The sequence below is a fragment of the Crotalus tigris genome, unplaced genomic scaffold, assembly GCF_016545835.1.
Source record: "Crotalus tigris isolate CLP2741 ecotype Arizona unplaced genomic scaffold, ASM1654583v1 scf7180000018226.349013, whole genome shotgun sequence".
Lineage (NCBI taxonomy): Eukaryota > Metazoa > Chordata > Lepidosauria > Squamata > Viperidae > Crotalus > Crotalus tigris.
The window spans coordinates 35,144-59,719 of NW_024096892.1; the positions used below are offsets into that span (position 1 = coordinate 35,144).

At 36.7% G+C, this 24,576-nt stretch overlaps 1 protein-coding gene across 2 annotated transcripts; it reads right to left on the minus strand.

The window, feature by feature from the left end:
• Positions 1–1,654: 1,654 nt before the first annotated feature.
• On the minus strand, positions 1,655–23,179 carry EXO1 (exonuclease 1). Of its 2 annotated transcripts, XM_039349098.1 has the most exons (14): positions 23,055–23,179; positions 21,758–21,938; positions 20,349–20,468; positions 19,153–19,276; positions 17,706–17,843; positions 15,949–16,161; positions 12,616–12,803; positions 12,019–12,115; positions 9,263–9,482; positions 8,673–8,916; positions 7,155–7,632; positions 6,536–6,634; positions 2,901–3,091; positions 1,655–1,993 (listed from the first exon to the last, which is right to left on the minus strand). In XM_039349098.1, exons 2-14 carry the CDS (start codon positions 21,916–21,918, stop codon positions 1,846–1,848), a joined length of 2,421 nt encoding a protein of 806 aa, XP_039205032.1. In that variant the 5' UTR covers positions 21,919–21,938; positions 23,055–23,179; the 3' UTR covers positions 1,655–1,845. The 2 variants fall into 2 exon arrangements, with proteins under 2 accessions (XP_039205032.1, XP_039205033.1); XM_039349099.1 differs by lacking the exons at positions 17,706–17,843; positions 19,153–19,276; positions 20,349–20,468; positions 21,758–21,938; positions 23,055–23,179 and adding an exon at positions 17,360–17,672.
• Positions 23,180–24,576: the final 1,397 nt, after the last annotated feature.

A 24,576-nucleotide genomic window follows, 5' to 3' on the forward strand; every position in this document is an offset into this window, starting at 1 on the left:
GGTCAAGCTACAAAAGCAGCAGTGCCACATTACAGCTCCACATGACATGCAAATCCAACTGCTAGCTAGTCCAACATTACTCTGGTTGCAATCCATACCTGCTGACCTGAACTAAAGCAACTTTGTCAGTAAGCATCACAGCTAAGTTGGCACGGAACTGCACAGAGCCAGGCCAAGACTTTGTAGCCAAAGACAAAGAAGAAGACTCATGTTTGGATTTTATTTCAATACAAATATCAAGGAAGTACCCTCAATGGCATCTAGAACAGCACAACCCTTAGGAAATCCAGATGAGGAAGGCTACCCATCCATTGTTTAGCAAAAGGGAGCCCAAAGGTATGAAAAGGATGCCTTGCCTGCAGAATAGACCCAGCCAATCTGGCTGAAAATACCCCAAACTGCACTCAACAAATGTGCAACACTCCAGCTATCATCTTTACCAGCTTATTGTTCACACAGAGAGGATGAAAGCAAGAGTCCAGTACAAGCCTGCACAACTTATGGAGAAATTATTATTTATTTCTATTTATTTAAATGCATTGGCCACCCAACTCCAATGGCCTACACAACTCGAAAAAACATTAATTAAATCAGACAGACATCCCAACTAAAGTGGATCTTATGAACAACAAACTTGACAACATATTATACTACAGCATATTATTTATTATAAGGGCAAGACTGATAATTGAAATAAATTTGTGGGCCACAAAGCAATACCTGGCATGCCAGTCAGCTATTTGGTACTTTGCAGTGCAGGGCAGTATTGGAGCTGGCACTATCTGTGACTAGGAAAACACAGGCGGCAATGAATCTTTCCTGACAGTGGCATTTGGTGGCAGTGAATTATTTTTCAAAGGGTACCAGCGGACCTCAGACGGCTGCTTGGTTGTATGTTGTTGCAGGCTTTGTTTAGTGCCCAAGTAGTTTGGACCAGAAGTGATAACAGTATTGTCTTAAATCCAAATTATGTGTTTTAAACTCTCAGTGCACTCAAACCAATACAATCAAATTGATTTTGAGCAGCAGTTCCCTCTCTGACAACTTGGATAGGTAGTCTAATTGCATTTTAAGTGCCTTGTATGTGAAACATTCATTGTTCTAATAGCAAATTTGGTTGATTAGTACTGCTAGGAAAATAATTAGTTTCGGCGGAGATGCAAGAAGGAAGCATTTCCTTCAATTTTAGAATAGACATACATATATTTAGATATTTTAAAGAACTGCTGAAGATGGTAGAGGACAGGAAGGCGTGGAGGAACGTTGTCCATGGGGTCAAAATGGGTCAGACACAACTTCACAACTAACAACAATTTGTTGTAATAACAACAACAAAGAAAATAACAACTGCCATCATTCAAGGACTTCTTTGTAATCCACTATCATTCCCACTTGATTATGGTTATGAAATTCAGCATAAGAAACTAATTTTTAATTATAAAATATAATCTAAATATTTCAAATATAATATTTAAATATACCTGTTTTCCTAAATTTTCAGATTTTACTTCCTTTATTGAATTATTTAGACCCACTATGTTGCAGATTCAGCAATTAATCTTTTGTAATCTAAATATTCATTGTTCAGCTTGCTGACTTTTTCCCAAGGTTTTTTTTTTTTGCAATCATACATATGATATAGCCAAGCAATCTATTTGTATCAAAAGATTTTATTCAATGCAGCAAAAAGCATAATATTGTTTCATTTTGCTTTTTTCAAAGCAGAAGTTGATAATGTTAGTTGAAATCCACACACACACACACACACACAACTTTGATTTTTTTTGTGTCCAAAAATAATGAATCTAAATTCATGCAGAAATTGGATGGGGATTGCAGAATTGCTCAGATCTGCAGTACGACTTCACTGAAATATTTTCCATTGCATTTATCAAAAGTTTCATCACATATGTCTGGAAGTAGTTGGTTATTGCTATCTTTAATTGGAGACAATGGTTCTGATTTTCTACAGGAGGGTAGTATTTCTGATTCCCTACAAGCCAAAAAAAAAAAAAAAGTATGGTTAATGATGATATAGACAAGCATTAACAAAGTTTAAAGTGAACTGAATTTATTGTCAGTCTGCTCAGAGCTACATTTTTACTGCATACCAATAAAAATAACTGGCTGGCTTTTTCTCTCTTTCCACTGCCTCCCTACTATGTTTTGGAAACTGCCAAAGTGAATTACCCAAGATGGGAAGAAAATATACTGCTTTTGCCTCAAGAAGCAGCAATCTCTTTATTCCCAGCAGCAGAGGGTACTAACAAAGTCAAGGAGAAACTGCTTTATAGGAAAATAATGAACCTAGAAGGAATGAGAACATATTTCTGAAAACTGCCTCTTGGATATAAAATTAATACTTTAGGAGAAGAAGATAACTGATAGTTTGGTTTTGTTCTGACCTTAAAAACAACTTAGAACATGTATATTTTGTTACGAGTAAAGAAATATATAGAGAAGTCAGAATTAAATTAATTTTATCTGTAGATAAATGCAGAAATTAAGCCAATGGAAGAATTCTGCTGTTTTTAAAAAAGCTACAACCACAGGAGATAAAAGTTTATTTCCTTGGCATATATTTTATTCCTAGTCATTTAAAGAGGATGGAATTTAACACATAGTCCTAAAGTTAGAGGCAGAATGAGTTCTTTTAAATATGTATGTTTTCCCCCCTCCCTTATCTAAAGTGAACCACTCTTGGCAGGCTCCATCAGCAGACAAACTTAATTCTCTGGGGATTCAAATGGTTACTTTAAGGACTATAAATGCACTATTCTGTTGAGAAGTCATTAAGCTAATGACATGTTTTAGGGCCATATATTGTTTCATCAATACTTCCCTTTCTCCACAGAACATTGAAATAAAACAAATGAACATCTAGATTAAAAAGGATTCACCTTTTGAACTGGAAGCTCTTCCAGAGATCATTAATTTTCACCTGCAGTCCTGACTTGTTTTCAGCATCATGGTGTTTTTTCTTTATACTTGTTATTTTCTTGCTTAAGCCACTAACTTTGGCGGGCACCAGTAATTTACATTTTGCCACCATAGAAGATTTTAGAGAATTGGTTCTACATAATGCAGGAATCTGAAGAGAGAGAGAGAGACATTGATAGAAGAGAATATTTGTAGTTCAGGGTTGAACTGTGGGATCCTTGGTGATCTCTGAGCTAGGTGGTTTCCTTGCAGACATTTCATTATCAAACTAGGTAACATTATCAGTGCAGGCACATTACCTAGTTTGGCAATGAAACCTCTGAAAGAAAACTACCTAGCTCAGGAAGCATCAAGGACTGACAGAATTGACATTGCAGGCATAAAGAAGGTACTGATTAGCCTCAATATTAGTAATAAACTTTAAAAAAATCCAAGGTATCTTTTGGTTTGTATTTCATTTTTGTGAACATAGCTATTAAAAGTAATTTTATAACTGAACATACATGTCATTTCAAACACTTAAAACTGGATTTGTATAGCACACTTAATTCTAAAACAAGTTAGCAACGCACAACTGGATTTTCATTTGCTGCTCTGTTGAAATAAATAAACTGGGCATCAAGGGTGAAACTTTGGCAGCTACATGCTTCTGTGTTTCAACTTGCCTTTAGGGGGGAAGTGTTACTTTCAAGTGGGTAAGGAGAAACGAAACTTCCTCAATTCAGCTGAAGACTGTGGGAACCCGAAGCCTTATCAAGGATACCAGAACAAGTGTGGATTTGAAGCAGACGGTTCCCATAAAAAAGTGAACTTGTTAATATGGATTACGTAAGAAGTTGGGGGTTTGGGTGGGAAAATTATTTTTTAAGTCTATGAATTGGTTTTGGAACCTCATAGTTTTACTTTGACATAACCATGCAGTGTATCCAATAAACAGTAAACTTTTCAGAAACAGAATGAAATTGGAGTTTTATTTGGATTTTCGAGCTGGATGGTGACACTGGGTTAGTGGAGAGCATGATTCATACAACATGCTGAGAAAATAGCTGGGCTTCTTACAATATAATAACTAGAAACAATTCCATGTTAGTCTTGTCTAATTGTTATGCAAACTCACCCCAAAATATTTCTGAAATTGTTTCACTTGTATTAAAGAATCATGTGTGTACACACACACACACACACACACACACACACACACACAGAGAGAGAGAGAGAGAGAGAGAACACGTGTTATTTTTTTTATATCCTGGGAACAATATAATAATATAATTGTTGTTAAAATATAAATACAATTACGAAAACAAAGGTTAATATAGGCATACTTCAAGAATGAGGAAGAAGTAACTAACCACAAGATGTCAGTATAATTCTGAAGAATATAAAGAAGTATTTTAATCTACTAATGACATTTTGAGCGTTCTGTAGGCAAAGATTATTAAAAATGGCTTACAGCAGAGAATTTTAAAAAACAATAAATCACACAAAAAAGAAAAAGCTAAAATAATCCATTACAATCTTTTCAGTGTATCTATGAGGCTCCATTGCTCAGAGTTCATTCTCTCCTGTTAAATACAATATCAGAATTTTTATTCAGTGGGGATCAAGTGACTAATCATATTTCCAAAAGAAAAATTAATAATATCCTCCCATTAAGGAAATTAAATTAAAGAAACAGAAAAAAATCCAATTGAACAGGTTTGATCAACTATCAAAAACCAGCTGTGTTCAACCTAATCCCAAATCTTATGATCGGTGTGGAAAATTATAAACATATAATTTGTACTTCTGTTCACTAAATGATTTTAAAATGAAATCAAATGTAGTGTTTTCAAAGATGCTAGCATATAAAGTAACTTCTCAGTTTAAAAAAATACTGCACAACTTTGACTCAAACCATGCTATAGACCTCTTCATGAGCTTCAGGAGAGAGCATTCCTTAATCTCTCTTTCCTCTTTGTGCAAGAGGTGAGGGAAATAACATGATCTGAAACAATGAGATTTGTGTGATTTAAAGCCCTTCATGCACGCTTAATTAAATAAGTATTATCAATTGTGCTGCAATTGGCAGCCTGAGTTGAGATGCCTTAGGCAACTTAATGATTTTATGATAGATGTGAGGGTCAAATAATTTTTTTTCAGATTTCATCCAAAGCTGACTTTGGTTGAAACAAATTCACTGAATTTGCATATGACGCCACACTGCTTCAGTTTAAAATGAGTATGACAGAAGACAGAGCCTAAAGTCTGAAGCTCACATCAAATAGCTCAGTTGTGATTTTAGCTTACCCTTTGAAAACAGGCGTTTATCGCTTGTAAGAAACTACTGTAGCCCTAACATATTATGACAACCTTATGAATACAGGTAGTCCTTGACCTACGACCGCAAGTGAGCCCAAATTTTCTGTTGCTAAGTGAGAAATTTATTAAGTATTTGCCCCATTTTACAGCCTTTCTTGCCACAGTTGTTGAGTCACTGAAGTGGTTAAGTTAATTAAGTGAATGGCTTCCCCATCTATTTTGCTTGTCAGAAGTTTACAGAAGGTGATCAATCACCTGACTGCAGGACATTGCAACCATCATAAATATGAGTCATTTGCCAAGCATCTGAATTTTGATCACATGATCACGGAGATGATGCAATAGACATAAGTGTGAAAAACTGTCACGAGTCACATTTTTCAGTGCCGTTGTAACTTCAGTCTCTAAATGAACTGCTATAAGTCGAGGACTCCCTTTACTTTCAAAGTACTAGGAATAGCTCTGAGGTAATAGCTCTGAGCTGCAGCTGTCAAAAAAGTCAACACAGTACTAGGCTGCATTAACAGAGGGATAGGGATAGAATCAAGATGACGTGAACTATTAATACCACTTTATAACACCTTGGTAAGGCCACACTTGGAATACTGCATCCAGTTTTGGTTATCACAATGTAAAAAAGATGTTGAGATTCTAGAAAGAGTACAGAGAAGAGCAACAAAGATGATTAGGGGACTGGAGGCTAAACATATAAAGAACAGTTGCTGGAATTGGGTATGTCTAATTTAACGAAGAGAAAGACTAGGGTTGACAGCGATAGCAGTGTTCCAATATCTCAGGGGTTGCCACAAAGAAGAGGGAGTCAAGCTATTCTCCAAAGCACTGAAGGCAGGACAAGAAGCAATGGATAGAAACTAGGAGAGAAGCAACTTAGAACTAAGAAAAAATTTCCTGACAGTTAGAACAATTAACCAGTGGAACAACCTGCCTCCAGAAATGAATGCTCCAACACTAGAAGTTGTTAAGAAGAGACTGGGCAACTATTTGTCCGAAATGGTATAGGGTTTCCTGCCTAAGCAGGGGGTTGGATTAGATGACTTCCAAGGTCCCTTCCAACTTTACTATTATTATTATTATTATTATTATTATTATTAATTATATGGAGGGGAGAACAGGAGTATTATTTTAGTTATATAACAGGATTTTGGTGAACCTAAGTAATATTTACAATATGTTATAATTAATCCATATATGTTAAGACAGGTCCTGTTTCCAAGTCACACTTTAGTATTTAAATAGAAAACAAGAATTATAAATGAAGAAGAAGAAGATATACCATATTTTTAGAAACTGTGTTCTTGTTGTCTATAAATTGTGAAGATGGAAGGATCTGAGAATTCAGAAGATCATCTGGTTCTGGACTTCTGTTAGATTCCTGCCATTAAAAAAAGACAGGCATTGTTTTACATTAAATGTGAACTCCATGTTATTTTTAAAAGTAAAATGGTTGAAGCTATGCCTACATAAAATACAGTAAAAACAGTTATGATTTTTCAATCAGTATGCTCCTTAAAAGTGATCTTAGAATCAATTTCCAATAACTAGCAAAGTGACACAACAGTTATAATCCTGTACCAACTTTAACGAAAGTCAGCCCTGTTAAAACCAATGATGATATATATCGGAATATCTGTTAGAAAATGAAGATACATATCTGATAGCTTATCATGTTTTGATACTCTAACAGTTAATGAAATTAAAATGTATTAGTTTACAGCAATAAACAGACTGTCAGGCAGGCAGGCAGACTTTGAGGTTTCATAAACAGAAGTTATTTTATAAATGTAGAGACAGATGTGTAACGATTGCAATAAATAACGACAGTTTCAGACAGTCCCTGGAGAATGCCATGATAATTTAATAAACTGCTGAACTGAAACATAGAATAATCTTACTTTGGCAGGAATAGCATTTTTCTCGGCCACTGGAGATTTTTCTGAAGTATCCACTTTGCTTTGCAACAGCTTGTCAAGATTCTGTTTTGATGAACCCTGCAGATCTTTTAAAGGTGATGTCTCTTCATCTGAATTTTTATTTGCTGGTGAGGTTATTTGTGTGCCAGTTACACTACAGTCTTTATCTGTGTCTTTACTGTGTCTTTGGAACTGCTTTAGCAACGCTATGGTTTCTGAAAGGCTAGGAGTTGCAGGTTTCTCTGCAAAGCTTCTAGACCAAGTGAAACAGCTGGACTGTCCTACCACAGGTGTTGAGAAGTTTCTTTCTATTTCTCCAGTCTCCGATGAACATGGACTGTGGTCTTCTGTTAATGTGTTTATTTTCTTAGTTGAACTATCAGCCTCATTGTCCTGGAGAGGCTGGTCAGTTTTATTCTTCGATATAGTCTCAGGCAGATCCCCAATGTTGCAGAAAAACCTAACATACATTGAACAAGTATAGGAAGAAATGAGAGATAACATTAAAAGCTGTGTGCATTAATCTAATCATGTTAAAATGTTACAGTTTTACTGAAAGAGGAAATGATGAACATATGTTAAAATTATGGATACATGCTGAAATAGCTTATTAGAAATTAGTGAATTATAACAACCTCTAGACCTATGCTTTCTTACAACTCTAAAAGTTTTATTTATGTAATAGGTCAAAACACAATAGTTAATATTTATTTTTAGGTTAAAAAAAATCTAAGAATCAGATGATGCATTTTAATATAGATTCTAAAGACATGAGTGTACTCATTCAACCAGAAAGCCAGGAGATACATCAAATAAATATGCTGAACACATTGCAGCATAAATGCAAATCTACTTTGTCATAGATAAGTAGAATCTTCAACTATAACACCGAAACATGCTTTCTAACTTCATTATATGGTCCACCTCTATAGTGAAATAATAAATAGCTTTATATGAACATACCATGCATATTAGTGTTTGGCGGCATAGCCTTTGTTTATTTCTTACAATTAAGAAAAAGATACTTTGTGATTCTAAGCTATATAACCTTTTTGGGTTTTTTTTCATACACATAATGTATACCAGAAATAGACAGGAGAAAATACTGCCTGTATCTAATGAGGTTGCTTTTTTTTTTTTTAACTAAAACAGCGTTTTTTTTAAAAAAAATGATCAAATTCTAGTAAAAATGTTTAAAGTTTGTGGGTTAAAACAAATGTTCATACCCTTCAAGGCTAGGAAATTTTAGGAATTGAAATCCACACACCTTATGATAGAGAAATAATGGTTGTAGACACTGCAATTCCCAGAATTCTCAGCCAGCTCTAGTTTGAACAAAGTAGCTGTGATATTAATTATATTTGATAATGTATTGTGTAGTCCTGATTAGACCGTCTGATTTTACTGATAGTGTTTAAGATTTTTTTTTTAAAAAAAGATTATTTTGCTTTTTTTAAAAAAATAACTGAAAGTGCTGGAACCCAATTTAAAGACACATACCTGCTTCTGGTTCCTGGTACAACAACTGTACCATTTTTTTCATTCTCCTTCTGCAGAATAGTGGCAAATTTATTTCTAAGCCTGGGCTGAACACAAGACTTGTCCTTGTTTTTGCAGGAGTCCTGGGAAGTACAGACTGCAGATGTTCCATCAAAAAGCTGCTGGCTTTCATCGCATTTTTCTGTTTTGGTTTTTTTTGAATTTGAAAAATACTGGCTCAACAGTTCTTCTTCTGATGCTTCTTCTAAATACATAAAAGATGAATTAAGTTTAATTCTACCAGATCTACATCAGAATTTTTAACAGATTGATAGTAATAGAGTAGACCATACTGTAGCTGCATTCTCGTTTACCACAAGAGAAAAAGAAAAAAGTTAAAAGAAGTAAACAAATTGTTTGTTTTAACGTAGGTGTTCTTTGGGTGATATATAGAAAAAATATATAAGGAATTAAGAAAGATGCTATAGGTAAATGTTTATTCTTTCCTAACCATTGTGCTGAGCATTCAAGATTCATGTACTAAAGGTAAAGTTAGAATAAGACTTTGTTTCATGTGTGTGTGTGTGTGTTTAAAAATGTAGCAATCATACCATGCCTTGGTCTTTTTGCCACTAGCATTTTGCTAGGAAGTTTGAGTCCTTTTAAGTTAATTAGCCGCTCAATCCCTCGGGTAGTGGGTTTCTCTAACAAAGGTGTTGAATTTGTGACGATTTTCGTAGTAAAGCAGGGGTTATAATCCTTGTTCCAAATACTCTTTAAATAGGATGACTTCTCATGAGTATAACTGCTATGGCTTCTTCGTTGTACAGGCTATACCAAAAGGACCGAAAGAAAAACATAAAGTTATATTACTCTCTTGTTTCTCTAAATTACACTAGCGCTAACTTCATTACTAGTTCAGAGTTTTCTCAATCATGTTTTGGTAACTTGCCATTGGACACTGAACAAAGGGAATCTAGGATAGTGATCAAGCCTACCTAAAAGATTGAGTGTTGCAATCTTTTCAAATCATGTATGCTTTAACACCTTTCTGATTGGGAAACCCTTGAAATACAGCTGCCTATGTGATAATGACTTTAGTTATACAATGGCTTTAGCTTTTCCAGATTATGTACTGGCCAATACTGGTTTAATTCTTCTCCATATTATGTCCTACAAAGACATTCGGATCCTTTTTTTTGTACTGCCTGAACTGTTGCCAAATATGAACCCAGGAGTTTCCATTTGTGAAATTTATCTTGGTGGGTCTCTGTCCATTGCCCGGGTTTATTAAAATTCTCCTGACTTTTAAATTTATTTTTGACATTAACCAAAACTTTATTATTAGAAATTGAACAACAAAATATATAGTAACACTAAATATCAACAAGAGAATATATAGCTAATTGCTTTATAACAGGGGTGTCAAACTCAATTTCATTGATGGCCGCATCAGCATTGCGGTTGCCCTCAGGGGGCCGGGTGGGTGTAGCCAGGATGGATGTGGCCTACTGGGTGTGGATGGAGTGTGTGTAGCCTACTGGTGGGTGTGGCCAGCTCTAAATTGTTCGTGTCAAGGGTGCCTGTGGGGGCCTGGCCAGGAGTGGGACAGATCTGAGGGTCTCTGGCAGAAGGGGGTGGGACCAGGGCAAGTGCCAAGGCATGGTCCACTGGAGGAGCCTTACTGTTCCTCTCAGGCCATGCAGTGGGGGGGGGGCTTATGGAGCTAAGACTGAATGTGTTTCAGCATAGAGAGCCACCACAAAATTGTACATTGGCTCCTGGCTGGCCTGGGCCAGGGCCAAGGCAGAGGGGTCCGTTCCCTCACCGTTTCCAGGATGGCTTTGCGGGCCACATGAAACCACTTTGTGGGCCGCATCCAGCCCCTGGGCCTTGTGTTTGACATGTCTGCTTTATAACATGAAAAATAATCTATCTGATCTTATTTGAATACAGTTTCCCCATAGTTATCAGGACTGAACTAGAATTTGGAACTTTGGGGGAATTTCTGAACTTTTACTAACTAAAAAAAAAAATATTCCTTTCCATAGGATAGCTGGAGTGATTAGCAAGCAAGAGTGACATGACTTCTGAGCAGCATGTATTATAGAATGGCCAGTTCAATAATATGTGTAATGTTGCTGGTGTTTTTTTTAAAATCATAACAAACACAACTTCAACATGTGCGATGCCAATTCAACCATACCCTCTACACATATTTATTCTTAGAAGAGACTGTTATGCCTTTTTTCAAAGCTGATGCTGGTAAAGTGTTCAGTCTAGTAAGAGTAAAATTCTCATCTGTGAGGAGTGAAGATGAATATTGAAATACATAAAGTATATTTCATCTCTGAACCTTGCTAGAGTTTTCTAACCTAGTTTGTATTCCTTTTCTTTAGGTGGTCTGCAAATCTGATAACTTTAGGTACTTTATCTAAGCCATGTATAAAGATGCTGAACAACACAGGGCCTAAACTCGTAGTATTTTAGTCAAAACTTTCTTCCAGCTTAAACTGAAGCCATCAATATATGCCTGTTGGGTACAATTGTTTAATTCTGTATCCATCCAAAAGTAGAACAGATCAGTCCCAATTTTGTCACATCTCATGGAAGTCAAGTTATATTATGTCTGCCTCTTTCTTTTGGTGAACTAAACTAGACACGATGGAAAAAGGAAATCAGGTTGGCTTGGCGTAATTATTTTTAATAAAGTCACTGTTTTTTTCTAAGCAATTTTCTAAACTGACTACTGACTACTTAATAACCACTCCTGGAGTGTTGTCTGGTATCAATATTAATTGACTGAACATGAGTCCCTTTCCTCCTATTTTTGAAAGTAGGAACAATTGTCCTTCTCCAATTCTCTAATGTTTTATGATTTGTGAAAAATCACACAAAAGGCATCACAGGAGGCGCAAACCAACAAAATCAGAAAATTCTCCAATATGAGACCAGTCAGAAAAAAGGAAGGCTTATCAGCACAGCATCTATCAAATCTCCTTTCCTACAAGTGACTGATAGTTATAAAGTCAAATCTAATGTGTAGTTAACAAGCAAGTCCTGTTGAATCAAATCACATTAAAGGGGTGAATACAGAATACCTAGCAGAGGATGCTTTTGCCTGACAAGACTCAACAAGGACAAAAATAGTTTTGCCTCCAAGTGATTGTTAACAATGTATCATCTAAAAGTGTAGTTTTGATACAGGATTTTTAGTATAATGTATTTCAAATCCTGGCATAAAATGTATAACTCTATATACTTCAGATTTATCTAAGTCTGAGTTCTCCTAGGGTCAAGCAAAAACATAAAGACAAGATTGTTTCTGATAGACCATTAAAATATTTTTTTAGATACAAAATATTACCGGTGATACATCAGGATCGTAGTCATCAATTTGCTCCATTGTGATAATGTCTTTATTTCCAAGTGCAATTTGAAAAGCAGTCCTATCATCAAGATATCTAAGTTAATCCATCTCAGAAAAAAATACCACTTTTAATTAGAACTTTCTTTTTTTAAATAGCTTCATTTTATGGAGTTCATAACTCTGCACAATTCATAGAAATGTTCATGCAGTTTTAAACATAGGAAAAAGAAGACCTCACCCTTTGTTTTAAGTAGATATAAACTTAAATAACTTAATAGCTAGCCAAAGGATTAAGACTGCATATAACAATCCCAGCTTAATTTTTCTGTAAGTTTCAATGAGATTATGAAATGGCAGGCTTCCTACAATGACCTATATTATTTGAAAAAAGCATTACTATTTATTTAAACTTAATACTATTCTGAAAGAGATCAGCGTAAGGTAAATTAAATCTAAATAGCAATTGATCTAGAAACAATTCCTTTCTGTTTTTGCAATATCAGTGCTTAAGGATTTTACCAACTGATGCAGAAATACCTTGGTGACATTTTATGCCCTCTAGGTATATTACATTTTTTATTTGATAAAGGATACTTTCCAGCATATTCTAGAGTTTCTGGATCAACATCATCTTCATAAGCATTCAAAGGAACAAGTTTCCTTCTGACTGGGTCAAAAACCAACTGATAGAGGAAAGTATTATTAGCACGAATAAATCCTTGTATGTATTCTTCAGATACCAAAATATTCATTTTTAAATAGTGTCCCATTTTTCCAATGACCTGTCAGGAAAACAAACAAATAGTGCTCATGAGTAATAGCAAACACAAGTGCTTAGCTCCTAAATAATCTCTTCAGTCACTTTAGGGGATAATTTCCATAATCATCTGTCTTCCTATCATATCATTCCCTAATGTTCTTAGAAACAGATGTTCAGAAAGAAGCTTAATATCCAAGCCAATACCTTTAGGGGTCTACATATCAGTGATTTGGACTTTGCATGAAGAAAATCTAGAACATCTGGGTTATGAGAAAGATTATTTTTTAAACACAGGACTGCTTTTTTTTACTCTATAGGGACAATTAAAATATTAAATTAAAATTAAATTAAAACTGTCTCTAGGGTGAAAGAGAACACCCCTTCCCATTATAAAACTGTAAAAGTTTAAGTATACGGAGCCAAATATAATTCAAGCAAACATGCACTGATAAAAAACATAATAGGAAAATAGTAGGGCTTCACTTCAAGAATAATTTAGAAGTGCTTTTGAATATCATATAAGCACAGCTTCTTTCTATTCATTAAAATAGAAAGCCTAAAAAAAGCAGTATCCCTGCTTTTAAGGTACCCAGTATGAAAATGAAACAAAGCCACAGCTGTATGAGGTTGGAAAACTTGCTATGTGGAAAGTGGTACATCCCCTGAAACAGGAAATACATTCATCTTCGGAGGAAAAAAAAACATTCTCTATCCTAATGTTCAGATCTCTCAGTGAGTAGATGATACCTGAGCAAGCATGTACACTAACTTATAGTTAGTAGATCATCTAGGCTTCTGGCTATTTAATATGCAAACCTGGACAGAAACTGCCAAGTTCAGAGCACAGCAAAGAATTATTAAAAGATCAGTAAACTCTCTTGTCAAGAAAGATAATGCTTATAGTCCTCTAATTCCTTTCCATCATTCCTTTCCATTAGGTTCTGCTCTGAGTTCCCCATGAGCAGGGGTAGGCAACCTTGGCTCTTTTATGACTTATGGACTTCAAAACCCAGAATTCCTGAACCAGCCATGCTGACTCAGGAATTCTGGGAGTTGAAGTCCACAAGTCATAAAAGAGCCAAGGTTGTCTACCCCTGCCCATGAGAAACATTGTTAAAAGCATCAGGAATTAACAACAGAAGAAAGAAAATGCTTTTTGAATAAGAGTTAAGAAACTTGGATCACTTGTCCCTCAATGAATCTTGATGTGTAACCTCAATATTAGATAACTTTTCTCTTAGACCAGTGGGCAAATTTAAATCCAATTCATTACTTGTCTTGTATGGAAGTTGTTTGAAAGGATTCCCTAAATTAGATGATTCCAAATCAGCCTCTGAAAGCATGATGGCCTCTTTTTAAATGGGAGGATATGAAGTAGAAATCACCTCCGGATAATGTAGATTGAGTTTTTTACAGAGGAAGAAATAAAAATTGATTTCTAGTATAGAGACTGAGCTGGGAGACAAAGATCTTTAAATGTGTCTATCTAAATTGCATTCTGATTGATTTTGCATAACTTGTATATTATTGTGAGATGTTGCACTACTTGTATAAGTACCGCTGGGCCCAACTGCTATAAGCTGTACTAATAGATTTGGACTGAGATGCTAGAGCACAAACCCAACATTAATACACCTCTAGAAAATGGTACCTGCCCTGCTCAGTTACCTGAATGCTGGAGGAAATAAATTGGGTGCATTCCTAAATAAAAACATTTACTATAAGAATCCCATCTGCTCTCCTGAATCAACTGAGTAGCAAGCACAGAACATAACACTTTCTGTCATAACAATCCCCTTGGAGCACCTAAGCGATGCTAACCCTTTTACTGGGTCTTGACCCAATGTGCAATATAATCTTTTTTCCACGGTACAAGTAACATTAAAGATGATGAACATTTCTTATTTTTTAAGGAGAAATACAGCACAAACATAAATGAAAGGAAGGAATAGTTAATTTGATTCAGAATCTTTAACAAGCACTGTGGAGAGAGTTTTATATCTATATCTATATATTGAGCACTAGCAAATTTGATTATAATGAAATCATCTGATTGTCAGTGATAGCAACTTATCCCAAAATTTGCTATCATTGTCAAATTATATTAAAACACTTAAAAAAACCTTTTATGCTACCCTGCTCAAAACAAACAAAACAGAAAGAAGAAGAAAGAGATTTAAAAAAACAGGAAGGTAAAGTGGAGGAAAAGGAAAGTTAGCTCCAGATCCGAGCAAAACACTTTACATGTCATTATTTTAATTTCTACTACCCTCTGACAAGAAACAAGTAGATGACACTATGTTGACTACTCTTGAATGTGCTGTGAAAGCCAAAGGCCTTTACTAATTATTACCCAACACAAACAACCATATGCCTCTCTTACAGATCATCACGTATTGTTATGAGGCAAATTCTGAAATGTTTTAAGGCAATGGCCTGAATACTAGATAAATATAAAATCCACCCATCCCAACTTAATGACTTATACCGAGTTAGATTGCATTCACAGCAACAGGGACATCCGTCATGGGAGACCTTGAACTCCTCAGAGGAAAATTCTTAGTTGCTGATTGTGCAACACTTCTGAGTTGTAAGGGGGGGAAAGGTGCTTTAGAACTTGTGAGAATGTGCATGTAGTGTCTATCTGCCACATTTTCCCCCCCTGGAATTGTGTTGCAGCATACAGCTGACGATACCGATGACTCGGTTGCTTTAAGGAAGTGCCAACAAGTAGAACTTGCTTGTCATCCGGGGATCTTTTTCTCTTTGCATCCAAAGTGCTGCCAACCTATGACACATATATTTATCAATTGTAGCTACAGATTCTTCTGTCTACACAGCATCCAGGCCTTAAGGGGAAAGGGCAGCCTCCTCAATTTAATGAGCTGCTTCTCAAATTTTAGAGGCTCTGGTAGGAAAGGGTAAAATTAGGCCTTTTTTATTAGTCCTATTTGCTTATTAAGTGCTGACAGTTAATGGGTTTAGAGGCTCCCTTGCTGTTATCCTGGTTAAGGAAGGACTTCTCATGTAAACTGACTTGGCTGCTCCTCCAAGGGCTCAGAAACAAGGCAGGAGAAACGCTCAAAGGGGAACTTTTTTTTTGTTTGCTTAGGATTCTTATGCTCCCCGAAAATACAAGATAAATCAAGATGCAAAGAACATATTACCTTTATAATATCGGGGTTATTGGCTATCTTTAACAGTTTGCAGGACTTGCCTAAGCCGATACCATGAATGGATGGGAGGTAGTCACAGCCAGAAAGAATGCACATGTAGCGGAATTTCTCTTCTGTAAAGACATCCCCAAGCTGTTTGCACATTCCGAGGCGGGCTTGATCAATTTCTAAACCATTTCCAAACTTGTCAATTTTAAGAAACACCTTGAAATGCAAATAAAAAATCATGAATGAATGTGTATATTTAAGGAACATCCACCAGGCGTATCAACAGCATCAAAATGGTAAATAGGATTGGATGTTCAACCTCTTGCCTCATTTCAACGTGCATGCAAAAAGGGAAGAGGTTTTGGTTGCTCTAGGTACCTGCTCACCATTTTGATGCTGCTGAACATTGCTAATTTTATCTAGTATCAATACATTCAACGCTTATGTGCAGCGACATACAGCAATCTTTCCCTTTTTTGCTACAGCTGAAAACCTAACCTCAACTTGCCTCAGATGTAGCAAAAGATTTCTCGAAAACCATTTTGTCAAATGCACGCCAAGGGATGTAAACAAATATCAACCATGCTTATACAACACTTTTGTAACATTTTGAAAACTCTGCAAATACTATACATGGTATTGTTGTAAGGAAACATTAAGTTAATTGATGCCATACTTTGGAAGATTTTACAGTTGGAATAAATAAAAAAATAGAGTCTCATTATACAATGTTATTTAGTTTTAGGCCCAATGAGAAATTAATTACAAAGCAATTAGGATTATTTTACATGCCCTTATCACAAATACTTCTAAGTATAGGGCAAACATGATGTAAAAATAGTGGCAAAGAGATGCACCATCAGTCAAAAGTCCCCAGTTTTATTTTCACTTCTGCCATGAACTCCCTAAATGTTCTTAATAAATTATGCCTTTTCAGCATAACAGTCACCTACCTTCTTGTAAGGATAATATCAACATTAAATATTTCAAGTGCACACATAGGTGTATTTACAAGCACGTGTCCATATGAAGACACACATACACACAAAATTCTGAATTCCCTTTAGAAATATCAAGTCTCAGATCTAAGCCTATGAAAGCGAATCCTCCCGCGTGTCATGTTTCCGACAGACAGACGAATAAAGCAGAACTCCGAGGCTTGAAAATTCCTCAAAGAACATGTTTCTGAGTTTCAAAATATCAGCACGATCAAAAGTGAAACCAAGTCTGAAATTCTCACTAAAATTTTCCAGTTACAAAGTGTAATGTCCCACCCACAAAACTATGCCATCATTATGTTCCCCAATACATTCACTTGACTGGCTTTCTAATACAATGCCCAGTCCCTGATTCCGCAAGCAGTAGATGACCTTGGTTCCCACAGGACAAAAGATTATTATGACTATTGAAGCACCTGGGGCAGCCTTCTTCCCTCCTCTGTCCTGTGTGGCAACTTAGAATGAAGAGAAAGACGGCTGCAGCCAGGCTCATTGTAGAGTTGACACCACATATGGGAAAAAAAGAGAGCAAAATTTAAGCATCCATGCTCGCCTGTATAAATTGCATGCTGTCAATTTCTAAACCATGTGGCTGTCTCCTTTTAGGCTGGTTGTTCAAGTCTGCCTTAACCAATTGATGATGTAACATTTTGCCATATTTAAGGCTGGCAAGGGAAGTGAATGCAAAGGCAAGTGAGCAAGTGAAGACCCTGCACTGGACCATAGAGGAATAAGAAGTAGTTGTCCATGCAGACTACCTACCTTTTTGCACCCAAAAGTGAGGAGATCAGAATCCTCTGTAATTATAGCTTGGACCATGCCAGTTTTGTTCAAATAAGCTAACTGAGCATCAGCTTCATAAGGCGCAACAAGACAATCTATTCCTTGGGCTCTGGCAGCCTGCAAACAAACAAGAAAAGCAATCCAACATTCAAAATGCTCATCATAATACCACACATCAACATATAAAACTACTTTGTAATAAATGAAACTGTTCAGCTACTAGATACAACTTGAATATTGGGACTGGGATCCTAGAAAGCTAGTATTACACTCTCTATACAGGTAGTCCTCGACTTACGACCACAATCAAGCCCAAATTTTCTGTTGCTAAGTGAAACATTTGTTAAGTGAGTTTTGCCCCATTTTATAACCTTTCCTGCCACAACTGTAGTTGTTAAGTTAGTGACACGGTTAAGTGACTCTGGCTTTGCCATTGACTTTGCTTGTTAGAAGGCTGCAAAAGGGGATCACGTGATCCTGGGCCACTGCAACCGTCATAAATATTGATCAGTTGCCAAGCATCTTAATTTTGATCACGTGACTGTGGGGAGGCTGCAATGGTCATGTGAAAACTGGTCATAGGTCACTTTTTTCAGTGCTGTTGTAACTTCGAACAGTCACTAAACAAACTGTTGTAAGTCGAGGAATATCTGTACTTTTCTTGTCCTTGAACCAGCTTTTACTATATAGTTTCCTCACAGACTTGGGGAAGAGGAAACACACTTCCTTGTTGGGGAACATGTTGCTAGTCTAACCTGTGTGGGGGGAGGGGAGAGAGAGAAGTAAAGGAGAAATGAAGAGACTGCACAAAGGCCGTTATCAATTTGCCATCCTTGTAAACCTAAATACACTTTCAGTTCATACCAGGTTACTAATCATCCATAAATTTTATAGTAGTATAAAAGTATAAAGTATAAAAGTAGTATTGCACAGTTCTCACAAATCTTGCAAACAGTAATTAGACTGTACACTTTAGACTGCAGATAGATCTCATCTAAATGAAATCCACACTGAATACTAGATGTCGGAAGAATTTTACCCTAGATTTGTAGCTCATTTAGTTAAGATCATACCTGCAGTTAAAACTGATACATCTGAACTGCAGATTAATCAGCTCAGTATTAGGCCTTATATATACCCCAGGTAGCAAAAAATGGGGGGAGGGAGAGATAGATACTCCCCCACAGTGATAATAAATGTTTTAATTTAGTAATTGTGGAAAAATACTTTTATCTCAAATGATATCTTTTATTATAGATACGCCACAAAAGTATATGATTTAGGTTACAATAAAATAAACACAATTCATTGTTTTGCTCCAAACTAAGTTATGCTCCAAACTAAGATTGACAGCAAAGGCAAATGCTACAATCAAGCCATGTAAAGTGAAATTCATAGTAGGCAACCTGCTAGCATAAATACTTACTTTAATCACTTCATGGGCCATTGCATGTGTAACATTAATGCTGCGAGAAAAGCATTCTCTTGCTTCTGATAATTTCCCTTCACGGAGCAGCTGTTTCCCTTTTAGGAGATTTGCTTGTCGCTTTCTTCAAAATAACATAACAAATCCATTGTCTAAGAGTATCACATTCATAATAAGCACAATATTGTGCTATTCTCCCCAAAATTATCTTTACATTTTTGAGATTTAATATTTACTAAGCTTAAGAATCAGATATTAAAGACAACAATACTCAACATCATAAAGTCCGATAATAATATGTTCATTGTTATTATTATTAGCATATCGCATTGTTACATTAGCCAGGAAACAACAATGCTATTGCAGAGTAGTAGGTTGGCTGCCAATTTACCAGCTCTGTTGTAGGACATGTTCATGCGCTTTCCAAGATATGCCACAGGAGAGCAAGCTAGCTCTGTACCAGAAAGAAAGATGAGCGACTTTTCCTGCAGTGTCATCCATGGTCCCTTCCTTCCCCAGTCTCCTCACAAAGGAGTGCCACAGTTGGGAAGGTTCAAGGTAGGCCGGAATTTGACTGCCTGTATGAAGCACCGAAGTGGTACCTATTTATTTACTTGCACAGAACATGCTTTTGAACTATCAGGTGGACAGAAACTGAGGAGAGTGATGGGAGCTCACTCTGACATGCTAGAATTCGAACCATTGGACCAGAGACCATCTCCAGTGTCTTTAAGTTACTGAGGCACTGTGCCTATTCTTCATTCCTAATTGCTATTACTTAGTAATAGTAGGGGTGTATGTGTGTATTACAGCAGCTATGTATGTATGAATGTAAATAAGTAAGTAAGCAATAGATAGACAGAAAAAAGAAAGAAAGAAAGAAAGAAAGAAAGAAAGAAAGAAAGAAAGAAAGAAAGAAAGAAAGAAAGAAAGAAAGAATTTGTATATTTCCCAACTCATAGGGATGCCTTGGGGATTTTTTTATCTCTGTAATGTCCAGTCAGATCCAGGTCATTTCATCTCAATCTTTCTTTTGCTGATTTGCCCCTTCTTAGCAAATTTTGGTCCAACTTTGTTTTTGAAGAATTATCCTGCTAGAAAACAGAATCCTAATTTATTTCAAACATTCTGTTGGGTTGGAAAGATAAAAAAAAAGGAACATCCCCAGCTTCTTAGTAAACACAAACATAACTTACTCCCTTCTAGTTTTTTCAACTTCCTTTTTTGAAGGCAGAGTGCATCCATCAAATACCAGAATTGGTTTAACTCCAAATGATAAAAGCATATCAACAAGTTTCATGCAATAAACTACGTATCTGTGAAAAGAAACACCAGCCTCATACATTTGTCATGACATCTTGAAACATAACATATGGTTTGCATAACAAAGCCAACTTCTGTTTGCAACAACAAAATTGCCACTAGATTAGGATAGCAATGTGATCAGCCAATGTTGTAGTTCACACCATTGTAGCTAAATCTATATTTTGTGCCTAGTCAGGTACTTAGCATACAGAAGTAAATGAAGAATGTCATCTGATTTAATTAACTGTACTAAACACATCCTACAGGAGAAAAATATTTCATCTTGTATATTAATTTAAGAAAAACCCATGGATTAAAAAGATTAAGTATCTTCTTTTCCGTTTTTTAAAATTTGTGCTGTAATCCTATGCACTGACTATTCACAACTATTTACTATTACTATTTTTAAATGGGATTCAAGTCTTTTGTTTAAAACTTTTACAAGCAATTAACATGAAAAAGCAATTAAGTTCTATTATTTTTCTGTTTATGCTTTTAACAACTTATTTAATATGCTGAAACTTCCCATCTTTCTTACTGATGGAATACATTGGTAGACAGCATTCATGAATAAAACTATCTTTCCCATACAGTGAACCCTGTTTCAAATTTAGGATTAAAATTCACAGCCTATTTGCCTCAGAAGAGGCCACCAAATCCATTCAAATGCTTAGAGAGATTATAAGGTTGGGCAACCTGCAACCCATATCATCTTTCATTTGTAATTCAAGCACTCTGAGTTTGTGCCCCAAATTTTATGATAAAAGATATTTTTGCTACCATAATTTTTGGCACAAGAACACATAAATAAGCATGGGAACCTAAAGGGATGTGAAAAAAGATTAATGCCTGCCCTTTAAAGCTGGTAAAAACAGTTAAAAGCATGACTGAAATTTGGCAGCAAAATCACCAAATTTTGGCAACATGAATTTGCATGTGAAATGCTAAAATGCAGAAACATCCAGTTTTAAACACCCCCAAATCTTTGAAACCATAGAAAAATGGGTCTGGCCTCCCTAGCGATGTCACAATTACACCTTCTACAGCAGGGGTGTCAAATTGGCCGGATGTGTCATGCTGAAACTGCACCCACCCCATTACTCCGGCAATAGAAAAAAAGTCACAATACGTCGTGACATGTCATGTGACGTTGTGACTTTGACACCCCTGTTCTAGAGCCTTCCGGCTGGTCTAGAAGCTTGTTCAAACCTGCAGGCTAAAAGTGGTTACAAGCACCACCACCACATCCTTTACTGTAACTAGTTTATCCAGTCTCTCAGTCAAATACTTTTGCACATACTGGTCTGTGGCTTCTCCTTTTGCTAGTTTTTCTGCACATGCATAGGCTCCTTTGTGCAGCCAGCAATAAGTGTCTACAGCAATGACTTGTCCTTTGTATTTCTTTACATGAGTAGGTTCAGCCGCCTCTTTGATAAACTGGAGCAAACCTTGGATTCCCATTGTATCATATCAGTTGAATTCTGCAAGCAAAGTAAGGAAAAAACAAAGCCAAAATATTCATAACTGTTCGTGAGCTGGAACAGGAAACTTTACAGCACACATCAATAAGATTTTCAAAGTGGCAATAATATGTTGTAGCATGCATCAACAAATCAGCACCAACAGAACTTACGTTCATTTGTACTGAGAATTTTGATAAATGAGGATTTTATGACATTATAATCAACTTTCAGGACAACCGACCACCACAGGTGCAAGACATATTTTCTAGTTCGTAGTTTTCTCTCTTTTCATGTTCTCCAAAATCCATAAAATCCTCTGATCAAACATAGTATGGAAAAAAATTACTTTCTCATGTCCAAGTTGTTATTTCTCCCTGCTTCCTATGCACTATCCTTTTCCCACTAACACCCAGAAGAATCATATGCAAGCTTAAATGAAACCTCCAAAATAGTACAAATTACCAACCCTTTCATCAGAAGGTGGAGAGGAGAGGAGGAAAAAATGTATTGAAGTAGGTAAATTCTTTCCTTTAGAGCAGACATTCTCTACAAATAGTTTTAAGCAGAACTGCCGATTCTGAAGCAGCAAGCCATGCACTAAGGGGCACTGAAACCAACGGATTTAATAAAGATCTTAGAATAGAACTGGAAGGGACCTTGGAGGTCTTCTAGTCCAGCCTCCTGCTCAAGTAGGAGGACCTATACCATCTCAGACAAGTAGCTGTCTAGCCTCTTCTTAAAAATCTCCAGTGATGGAGCGCCCACGATTTCTGGAAGCAAGCTGTTCCACTGGTTAATTGTCCTCACTATCAGGAAGTTTCTCCTTAATTCCAGGTTGCTTCTCTTTGATCAGTTTCCAACCATTATTTCTTTTCTTTTTTCTCCATCAATCTGGCGCCCTTGAAGTCAAAGGGCAGCCCGCGTTTAATCTCTCTCTGCATTTAATTGGCGAAAGAGACAAAGCCACAATTCCTTTTTACTAAAAACAGAGGCAACGTGCACATTCCGCTTGGGGCAGAAATATCCCGGGGGGGGGGCGATCTCACTTTCCCTTCCTATCTCGCCCAGCTCCTGAAGCTGGGAAACCCAAAGCCCGTGAATGAAAAACGAGGTGCCCACTATTGCCCCCAGTACCTGATGCAAGAGCGCAATTGCTGGGATCGGGGCAGCGCCGAACCGTCACCGGGCGAGACACTTTTGGCCACTCGGCAAAAACCAACCCAGCGCGCGAACCTTTCAACTCGCGCGCGCTTCCCAAGCCACACCAGGACCCCGCCCTCCTCGCGAGAACGAGAGAAAGTCGAGGAACCAATTTAGACCACATCGTCCAGCATGCCGCGCGGCTGAAGGAATTCTTAACCGTGCCTGCTTTGATGCTCACCGTTGCATCTTGGGCGTTGTAGTACAAGCCTTTCTTTTCGCGAGGCAGCGGGAAGGGACTTCGGGAGGCTGAATTCTCTTTTTAAAGGAGGGCGCGACTGTTTGTTGCTATTGGAGTTGTGTTTTAGAAAACAATAAATTAAATGCAATTGTTACATTAATAGGCGGGTATTGCTGGAATCTAGCTTACTTTATGGCTTATGATGTGTGAATGTTGGCAGTTGGATTAATTCAGCGAAGAAACGTTCATTTAGCAAGTTGTGGAAAAGATGTAGTGGACATGGATTATTTTATTAGTACTGTCATTTTGTGAGCTTTCAATGTTTAGTATCGGTATGCCATCTAGAGTCTGCTTTGATCAAGGCAGTACAATAGATGAATCTCATAAATAAGCTCCCTTCTACCTATTAAATCTAAAAACCTCTTGGTAAGCTCCAGGATCCAGAAAATCTGGATGCCTAAATTGGTTAAATTGGATAAAGGGCATTGAGTCCTGATTCATTCTAGATAAATGCACAGATCAGTGCTTGTCATGCTAATGTATCTGCAGCAACAACCCAATATTTCTTTAAATGAGCGTTCAATAATCTCTTTAATTCTATCCATCCAATTTATCTTTTCTCTATCCCTTCTAGCTTCCTCAACGTTGCCAGCATTCTTGTCCATCAACTAATCAAGCATATGCCCAAAGAATGAATTTCTTCACATTATTGCTTCAGTGGAAGTCCTTAGTTCAGGGGGTCTTCAAACTTGGCCCTTTTATGACTTGTGGACTTCAACTCCCAGAATTCCTCAGCCAGGCATGCTGGCTGTGGAGTTCTGGGAGTTGAAGTCCAGAAGTCATAAAAGGGCTAAGCTTAAAGACCCCTGCCTTACTTAGTCCAGGACCTATTTATAAGGTGACCAACTTTTTTGCAATGAAAAGGAGGACACAAATAAATTGAAGAAAAAAATATCGTAAATAAAAGAAACATTTTATTCATTGCAACAATAATACAGACAACTTGCATGTGCAAAGTTTGCCAGCCAGGTGTTTTGGCACGCTCAGCAGCAATTCCTATTGGCTTTTGAAAGCCAATAGTGGGAATAGCACAGCTCATGCAAAAGTTGAAAAAAAAAACATTAAAAAAAAGGTTCCCGAACACCGTTCTGAGCATTCTATGAGAAAAAAAAAGCTCTGCAGATTAGTCTTCAAATATCAAAAAGGAGGACATGTAGGAGGACACTTTTTGAGGGAGGACAGAACTTACAAAAGGAGGACTGTCCTCCCTAAAGG